This window comes from Monodon monoceros, unplaced genomic scaffold, assembly GCF_005190385.1.
Source record: "Monodon monoceros isolate NGI ecotype Baffin Bay Population unplaced genomic scaffold, NGI_Narwhal_1 Super_Scaffold_15, whole genome shotgun sequence".
Lineage (NCBI taxonomy): Eukaryota > Metazoa > Chordata > Mammalia > Artiodactyla > Monodontidae > Monodon > Monodon monoceros.
The window spans coordinates 40071902-40082127 of NW_021703771.1; the positions used below are offsets into that span (position 1 = coordinate 40071902).

The 10226-nt window shown below is 34.4% G+C and overlaps 1 protein-coding gene across 3 annotated transcripts in view; it reads left to right on the top strand.

Annotated features, from left to right (window-relative positions):
- Nucleotides 1-4318, top strand: part of CDC40 (cell division cycle 40) — a 54716-nt gene extending 50398 nt beyond the window's left edge. For 2 of the 3 annotated variants that reach the window (XM_029223704.1, XM_029223703.1), the window contains 2 exons: nucleotides 1197-1341; nucleotides 2339-4279. In XM_029223704.1, the coding sequence (XP_029079537.1) occupies nucleotides 1197-1341; nucleotides 2339-2516 (323 nt within the window). In that variant the 3' untranslated portion in view covers nucleotides 2517-4279. Of the gene's footprint in view, nucleotides 1-1196; nucleotides 1342-2338 lie in introns of all 3 variants that reach the window. The other variant, XM_029223702.1, reaches the window with a different exon arrangement.
- Nucleotides 4319-10226: the final 5908 nt, after the last annotated feature.

The following is a 10226-nucleotide window of genomic DNA, read 5'->3' on the forward strand; positions in this document are numbered from 1 at the left end:
GTATGGAGTTCCTCAAAAAACTAAAAATAGAGTTGCCATATGATTCAGCAATCCCATTCCTGGGCATTTAACCAGAGAAAACTATAATTCAAAAAGATACATGCACCCTTAGTTCATAGCAGCACTATTTACAATAGCCAAGACATGGAAACAACCTAAATGTCCACTGACAGATGAATGGATAAAGAAGATGTGGTACATATATACAATGGAATACTACTCAGCCATAAAAAAGAATGAAATAATGCCATTTACAGCACAATGGATGGTCCTAGAGATTATCATACTAAGTGGAGTAAGCCAGAAAGAGAAAGACAAACACCATATGATTTCACTTATATGTGGAATCTAAAATACAACACAAATGAACATATCTATGAAACAGAAACAGACTTAACACATATAGAGAACAGACTTGTGGTGGCTGGGGGAGGGGGGAGGGGAGGTGGGGGGAGGGGAGGTGGGGGAGGGGAGGTGGGGGAGGGGGAACTGGGAATCTGGGATGAGCAGATGCAAACTATTATATACAAAATGGATAAACAACAAGGTCCTACTGTATAGCACTGGGAACTATATTCAATATCCTGTGATAAACCAGAACAGAAAAGAATATAAAAAGAATATATATCTGTATAACTGAGTCACTTTGCTATACAACAGAAATTAAACACAACATTGTAAATCAACTATACTTCAATAAAAAATTTTTTTAAAAACAAGTGTGGCCCACAACAACAGTTACTAGAATTTTTTTAGTCATATCTTTCTTTGTACAGTTTTATTTAATAATCCTAGGTTTTCTCACCTGGAGTTTATCCTTCCTGTTTCCATAATTAACATAAATAAGTCTCTTTCTCTCCATGGTTCTACTGTTTATACTTACTACAAATTAATTTCATTTCATAAAATTTAGTTTTATTAACGCTAAACTCAGAGTTTTTGTATATCCTAATTTAAACAAACAAAAAAGCTTTTATAGGAAAAGTGCTAAATGATATAAGATTGTATGAGCAAAATCCAAATACCTCTCACCAGCAACAAATTTGTAACACTTTACAGGTGATATGGTAAATTAATTTTCCTACTATTATGAAGTAGTTGGGAATAAAATAATATTAATGATTGAACATATTTAAATAAAGTCTTTTTAAAATTTTCAGTCTTCCTCTAAAATGTCTCATTTATTGAATTTACAGGGAAATGGCTAGCATGCCAATCAATGGACAACCAAATCTTAATTTTTGGAGCACAGAACAGATTTAGATTAAATAAGAAAAAAATTTTTAAGGGCCATATGGTAGCAGGCTATGCTTGTCAGGTAGACTTTTCACCAGACATGAGGTAAGTTTAAACCTTCTCATGTATTCCTATATTCATATATAATGATATAAACTACTGCTGTACAAATAACACTGTACAAATCACTTTTATATATGTAATTGTATGAGAATTGTTCAGATTGTCAAAATGCCAGATAAAAGGCAAGAACAAATTAAGACAGCTACATTTGGCTTTTTTTTTAAGTTCTTTAGTCTCTTTATATTGTTTAGTTCTGTGCCCTTTAACCACATAATGAATCCCTGTCTTTATAGGCTATGTCCTACTTTCTTTCTGCGTTTCTAAGCAAGGCTGGAAGGACTGTAATCTCTATATTGCTGTGATTGAATGAGCACCAGAAGAATTAATCCTGTATTGTAGGGTTGAAGTTAACAGTTTCACTACAGCTTTTCTGTGCTGAAACCTCAAATCCATCTTCTGGTCACACTAGATTTCTGAAGCCTACAGCCTTCCTAAGAGTGAAACTCTGCATTCATTCCCCTATTGTTAGCTAAAATATATGGGTATCACTAATTTAGAAATCCCTATAAACTTGTATGTTTAGCCTGGTAATTGGGATTTAGACTCCTACCTCTGAGTGAATCTTGGATATATTCAGAAGCTGTTGGAGCCAAAAATAATTATGAAGGTGGTAGAGTCCACTATAGTTGAATGGGTCTACATGTGTTTGCTGGCTCTGTATGAAATTGGTTCCCTTACACTGTTTCTGACTGTCTAGAGAGTGATTGTGATACCACATTCACTGTGGCCCCTGGCTCTCCCAATCTTCCAAGTTAAAAATAACTTTTCACTCTTAGATTGGTCACTCAGTGGGGAGGTTTTCTGATAGAAGTTTAAATTATAGACTGCTTTATACTCTACCTTATTATTCTAAGTATTATATAATCACGGTGATTTTTTTACGTTAAGGTGAAAAAGATAAATTATTTCTCTGTTCCTCACCCACTTTACCAGTTGAAGGTGTTTGAATAATTTGAATTTATTTTTCTTCTCATTATAGCTATGTGATTTCAGGAGATGGAAATGGAAAATTAAACATCTGGGACTGGAAGACCACAAAACTCTACAGTAGATTCAAAGCTCATGATAAAGTGTGTATAGGTGCAGTGTGGCATCCTCATGAAACATCTAAAGTCATAACTTGTGGTTGGGATGGTCTCATTAAATTGTGGGATTAATGGGATTAATCCTTATACTATCTGGGATCATTTTTGATCCAATATCATATTTAACTATATTTAATTATTAAATGTGTTAAATGACAACTTGATTTACAGATTATGATTTTCTTACGTGGCCTTATGAAGTTGAACCATTGTTTAAAAAGAAAAAAACTTTGTAAATTTGGCTCATATAATTTCATTGGCAACTTCATTTTGTTCTTTATAGATGTTATTTATACAGAGAATGACCATTAACTTTATATTTGACAAGTAGTTATTTTTGGCAGGCAGTTTGGGTTTACCCCCATGACGTACTGAAAGGATCCCTTTAGAGCTAAGAAGGAATCCCTAGTGGATTACCTCTTCAACAAAAAGGGAAGAACAGGGATGGTATAATTTAACGTGAATCTGAAAGAAGGATAAAACCACCCACAGTTACTGTTCCCATTATTTTCAGTGGGTCAAGTTCTAATCTTTCGGATTCACGAGTTCCACTATTTTTTATGACATATGTTGTGTCTGTTTAGTTGTAAGCCAGCAATCTTCTCTGACTGCAGCATTCCTCTAATTATTAAACAATGTAAAATAAAAATCAGTCCAGAGTTCTTTCCTTGACTTTCTTCCTGATCAGTATAGACAGGATTGTATATAATTAGAGAATTACATTATTTTTGAAGATGGAACTCAAGAGGATGAATCAAGACTTTGAACTGTATTTGTATTTACTGTCCAATAAAGACCTGGCTACACTTTCAAAAATCAGGGTCTCCTAGGTCACTCACCTCTTCACTGTTGTTACTACTGAAATACTCCTCATAGGAGATTGGATGTGAGGACATAGTTCAAAATGTCAACTTGTAATTTCTTTGAAGCTGTATGTTTTATCTATTAAAATTAATCTGATTTTTTTATGAATATATTCAATAAAACTTTTTAAGATGAGAAAAATTTTAAACTTCTTTCCAAATCTTTGGGTAAAATTGACACTCCAGAAAGATGGCTAAGTTTCCCAGTTTGAGAAGCAGGGACTGTGATCGGTTAAAAAAATTTTTTTTCAACTTCAGATTGTGAACTCAAGATAGCCTCTTAAATATAGTAACCAAGAGCACTTTAGTTTGACAAGACATTTCTCCTGTTTTTTTACAAATCTATGTTAGATGTTTGAATGTAGTGTGAAATATTTCAATACCATGCTGTAAAAGATTGGTTCATAGCTGCTCAGAGTGCTGACTTGGAGACCAGAATCATGTTGAGTGTTGATATCCTAGGAACATCATTAGCTCTGAGTCCTGTGCTATCAAGAGCAGTTCATGCTCCATACCCTTAGAACTTCCATTTTTAAACATTAAATTTAAAAAGACCTGGTATAGATGACCAGGTGCTATAGCCACATATAAATAAATTTCAAAGAAGAAAATAGAAAAAGAGAATAAAAGTGGTAGAGATGTATTTTTGGACACACAGGCACTCAAAGAAATAAGAATACACTGCCTGGCTGCTGTTATTTCTATTTCTTTATCTGCTGGGAAGGGTGCCTACCATTTCCTGGAGAGGAAAAAGTTCAGACAGGAGCTTTTCTTTAGTCCCAACCACTGGTTTTAACAAATGTGAATTACTGAAATATGATGGGACAAAAAGTTAATCATACATTTGAACTATCTTGTTCAGCACCAGTATTGTGTATGTTACAAATCATAATTTCAAAATATGGGTTTACTTCATTGTGTTTTTAACTGTTTCTAAACTAAGGAACTGTATATAAAAGCTGTCGCTTTTTTTAAAAGACTGTATTTTTAAATAAAGCACTTTTGTAGAAAGTGTTATCAAAATTTTCGTTCTTAGTCTCCTTTTAAGTCTTAACTCTGAGACACTAAACCATTTGCATATTTTAAATGGGTCATTTTGATTTTCTGGGGAGAAATGCTTTAAAGGTGAGTATAGTATATTAATGGGTTTATTCTAAATAAATGACAAAAATACAGGGCAGTGTCCTCAGAGCACATAGATTAAGTTTAACACAGTCCATATTTATTCACTTGGTGCCACTGAGTCATGATTGCATCCATTTTAGAGTATACAAATGAATGGGGTCTTTTCCAGCATAAGAAAGTTTACAGATTATGTTATGACTGGAATTAAGTGGTTACCATCTGGCTCCTTTTCCTCACTGCAACCCTTTTGTCACACCCAGGACAGATTTCCTTCCTAAAAGTTAGAATAAAAGTGATGCTTTAGTGAAGGTTTAATGAATATTTCAATACTGAAGCACAGGCTGAGAATATGTTGTCCTAAATAGGGAGCCCGTTTTAAGATAAGGAACAGGGCGTAGCCTCAAACAGGCACTTCTCTAAGTAGAACAGTACAGAGTGATTTTTGAGGATACATTGTGAGGCTGGTTGATGTCCTTAGCATGTTTATTAATTACCTGGAAGAAAACATGGACAATGAAATAGCAAACCCTTGGATGGTAGCTGTAAGAATTGTAACACTAGCAACAATTATAGAGACTCTACTTGAAGAATACTGTTTCTCAGAGTGTAGACTGAGAACCACCTGGAGATGGTGTCACTTACTGAGATACAGAATTCAGAAGAAAGTAGTGGTTGGTTAAGGAAACCATAATGAATTCAGGTATGGAGAAGGGAAGTGTGAAGTGCCATCCAGGCCAAAATATCCATCAGCAGTATTAACTTTGGGTCTCAAAGTGAGACCTAGGGAACACATGCTATATTTCATCAAAGATGCAGGTTTTTCACATTTTTAACATCTCTGAAATAGGGCTATGTCTTAAAATCAATGATGTGTCATAGTTTAATTGGTGGCATTCTTTCTTAATGAATCATGAAATAACTGATGAAATACAGTGTAAACAAGGCAATTACTAAGGGACCTAAGAAGAAGAAGAGAAGATCCAGGGGAAAGAAGATTCCATCTTAGCAGCTGGTTCAAAATTCATGTTATCAAATATTTATTTGATCAGTGGGTAAATAAAGTGAATGAACTAGCAAAAGACTGCAATTTTACAAATACTATATATTCATTCCCTGGTTCAAAGTCAGCACTTTTAGTAAGTTCCCCAGATGATATGCACACGAAGAATGAGAATTAGTGGAGTCTGAGTTTATCTTGAGTATTTCAGAAGCTACACTGTTTAGAGTGTGTAAACTCAGAGAAATTTAGCTAACCAAAAATATGTACACGTGTGTGTATGTGTGTGCATGTATTTACATGCATGTATGTATGTGAATATGATATACATTTTACATGTTTATATGTACACCTTCCATGTTCAAAGTCACTTTAATAATTGTAGAAACAATTTTCTCAATCTAAACACTGAAATTTTATCTGAAACTTAAGTCACAACTTGCAGCCAGAGTCCTTAGAGCGGCTTTATTTTTAGTGACAAAGTGATAACTCCTTTGCTTTTACAGCTTCCTATAACTGCAATAACTGTCTTCAGATGATTTTTTAGCTCCCCACATCCTACTCTCCAACCTTCAGCATTTTTGAGATCTGAGGGACTAACTCAAATCTCAAACATTTTGTATTTAAGTATGTGTTCTAGTATAGCACTAACAGAAATACATGAGCCATATATATAATTTTTAATTTTCTAATGGCCACATTAAAAAGGGGATATTAATATAAATAATATATGATCCAAAATATTCTTTCAACATTCAATTATTTTTTAAATTAATATTTTACTTTTCTCATACTAAGTCAAATCTGGTGTATATTTTACACTTAACAGCACATCTCAATGCAGACACTAAATTTTCATCAAATATTTTATCTGTTTCACACAAAGTAGATTTACATGCCTAAGTTGTTCCAAACAGACCTACTAAGAGTTTTCTAATAATTGAATCAAGTATAAGTTTTTAACTTAATTAAAAGTAAATAGAATTTAAAATTCATCTCCTCAGTCATACTAGCCACATGCTAGGTGCTCAGTAGCAACATGTGGCTGCTGGTTACCATACTGTCCATACAATTCTAGTACCACTTTTTACACACAGTGGTTCAAATACCCAGCTTTACTGCTTCATCTTCTGAAAGACATTTTAAGGTTCAAACTACTCATAAGATGTCTTATTTAAACAATATAAATGTTCATATTTTTCTGTACTACATTTTGGACAGTTTCCTCAGGTTTATCTTCCAGTTCACTTTTACAGTCTCTTCAGCTGTGTCTAATCTGTTTAATTCATTAAACTCATTCCAGTGACTATTTTTCCTTTGTGGTAGGTCTATTTGTACTTTTTTATATCTACCTGTTTTTCATGTCTTATTTTTTATGGTTTCTATATAGTCTTTTATGCCTTTAATCACATCTAATAATTTATATTATACTTTCTTTAAGATTGTTATTCTGTTATCGCAAATTCTTGGACTGAAAATCCCAGTGTATAATGTGTCTGTTAACTCTATCTCATGGTGGGCCATTTCCTTGTCAGTTGTAATTTTTTATTAGGAGTTCATCTTACGTGGGTCTTGTTTTTTGGAGGAAATACTTCGTAGTCCAAGTTGAAGGGTCCCTTTGAGTGGTTTTACATTTGCTTCTGCCATGTACCCCTGAGACATCACCCCCTAGAACCAGTTTTATATCTAAATTTTTCAGCTTATGGATTTCTTAACCACGTGACTATGGATTCAACTCTTTAAACAGGCTGAAGTTTTCAAATTCTCATGAGAAAATTTGATTTTCTCCAGAGCTATAGCAAGGGTAGACTTCCTTGTGCTCGGAGGAAGGGGGATAGGCGTAGTTTTTAGAACCCTCTTCCATCGAGATTGTAGCCCTCCAAGGGTCCCACTGCTTCAAGTATCTCACTCAGTTCCAATCCTTTCCCCCAACATAGCAGGCCTTATCTCTAATGCTCTAGGCCACTGGCCATCACTGGTATACCAAACTAGGACCACTGCAGTGTAGATTCCTGCTCTACCTCTCTGGTTCTAGGGTCCCCCGGGCTTTTTGTGCCTGAAGATTTTTCTTTCTTGGGCATTCATATATGTACATAAATACATACACATACATACATAGATAAATGCATACATATATATTCACACATATACATACAGAAGGATCACCATAAAGATATATACTTAATCTAGTATCTTTGGATATTGCCACTTTGTTAGGATAGTCTAAAAACACAGAAGTGTAAACAAGTGCAGTCTGAAACATTCTGATTTTTAGAACCTTGTGAGTTTAAGTGTGTTATCCTAAAAAGGTACTTTACCTAAGGGCACTTCACTCGACTGGAGAGGCATCATAATGGATTCATCTTTTATCTGGGGCTTTTCTTCTGAATAAACGTATCATTTGGATTCTCCTGAATTTATCCTAAGACTTTATAGCACACAAATCAAGAAACTACCTAACCACTGTCTAAGCCTTCTCTAATCATAAAATGCTAGAATAATGAGATTTTCAAGCTAGAAGAAACCTTAGAAATCAAATATTCCAACCTAGAATAAGAAAATAGGCCGATGAGGGTGATGAATTGCTTGGTATCACGTAGCTGGTTAGCAGCAGGGTCAGAATCTTTCTCCCTTCATCCTGCTATCCTTTCTCTTCTACATACTGCCACTTAAGTATGTATTTTTAAAACTGTCAGATTTGTGTTGTAATCTTTGTGGCTTCCAGCTTGCTTTCACTGAGGTAGTTTTAAAGACTGTATTTATTTCATCTTTTAGTAAAACAGAACCTATAGCTAAAGAGATTCTCATAGCCTCTTCCTTGAGAGTTAGACTTAATGGTAACTGCCCGAAAGGACTTTTCTTGGTCAGACTTCAAATATCCTGGAGAACATAATACCCGCTCTCACCTTGTTTGTACTCTTTGAACAACTACCTTAAATTTTTTTGTCCTAGAAAAACAATGTGATTTTAATCATTTTTGTAGAAATACCAGCCCCTGTCCTTTACATCATACCTTCTTTCTCTCATAAACTGAAAAATATTCTCCATGCTACTGTGAGTTGTGACCAAATACACTGACTCTAAAAAGTGTGTTTTCTGGGAATTGGTTAAAAAAAAAAAAAAAGGACAATGAGGAATGAGAAAGGAAGATTGAGGTTTTATATCCTAGGGTACCTTCTACCAATACTTGAGCCTTTAATTATTATTGTATTTATTCGATTCAATTATTATATAGCTCTCAAGTCCCTGAGGTCAAGAAAGATCTTCAGGTTAGCATCCTTTAATCAGGAATGAGGACTATTGCACGCAGTGCAATAAACCACCATGTCAAGAAAAGGACAAATTGTGCCTAAAATTAAATTAACCAAAATGAGAAATATTGGTCCATCTAAATTCCAAAGACATTTTTAATACCAGAAAAAAAGTCAATAACAAATGATGATGAAATAATTTCACTGAAAAATCCTTTGTGAAATAGCTTTCTTTATATTCATATTCAACAATATTTATGGAGCACCTTTAACCTAGCAGGCTCCATGGTAGGCACTGGGAATACTGACATGGTGTCTACCCTCATGGAGCTTACAGTCTGCTGGGAAAGCCATTACACAAGCAGATCCATTAAAGTAAAAGGAGCGTGAAGCGGGGGAGAATAGAAGGCATTGTAAGGAGACATAGCTGGGGGCCTTCAATATGGGAGTCCCTGAGAAAACGATGTTTGATCTGACACCAATCCTTGAGAAATAATACTTTCTTGTACAGATAACTAATAGCTTATTTTTATTGATACATAATTGTGGTTTCTCAATAATGTTATGGAACCCACTTGGACTTTTGGTTATTATATATACCCACCTAGGGGCGATGTCAAAATATCCAATGACTGGTAATGCATGACATAGAGCAGTTAGAATAGAACCTAAACACAGGGATGGTGCAGGGTCCTGGAGGATGCCTATTGTGCTGTGCATTAATTGCTTGATCTTGGGGCGGTCTGGGGGTCTTGTGGGAGGCAATGCAGTGGAGGAGAACCTCTGGAGGACTGAGGACCACAGTCATTCACCAACTCTGCTCCCTGGTACATACTGATTGCATATCTGTCCTATATATACTGAGTTTCTGTATTAAAATAGTCTAGATTAGAATCCAAACTTAACAGGAAAAAAAACCCTTATTACTTCAGACAATCTTATTGCATAAAACCAATCACTAAGAAAAACTTATAATATTTTATATGAGAATATAAATTGCTAGTTTTACACAGCAATTAGTTTTAACAAGTGTTGGGGACTAGCATTTCTCCATACAGCGCTAAATATAAAGTGTGACAATATTAAGCTTGCTTGATTTACTTTTCTTAAGGACAGAAATACAATAAAATTATAGAATTTCTAAATTTAAGCAGTTTAAGAATACCTTGAATCTTTGGATTACGATTTCATGTGATAAGTAAAGTTCAAATACCTCTTTAAATGTAAGAAAAAGGAACATATTTTAGCATACAATTAAATGCACTGAATTCACAAAGAACCAGCAATTGGCTAGTACAAAAAAGAATTATGTTATTGCTTAAAAGGCAAAATAAGTTTATCTCCAAAAGAAAAGAATTATATTACATAATTGAGCTTGTAGGTACCTACCATTGTATAGTCAAGTAGAATAATCTGTTTAAATGAGGCCTTCATTTTTCATCTGGAGAAATATGACGACGAGGCTGGCTCCCTGGTATTAATTCAAGCTTTGCAAAATCCAAACATGTAAAACTTAGGAAATGCAAATCTTGTACTGTATTTACTA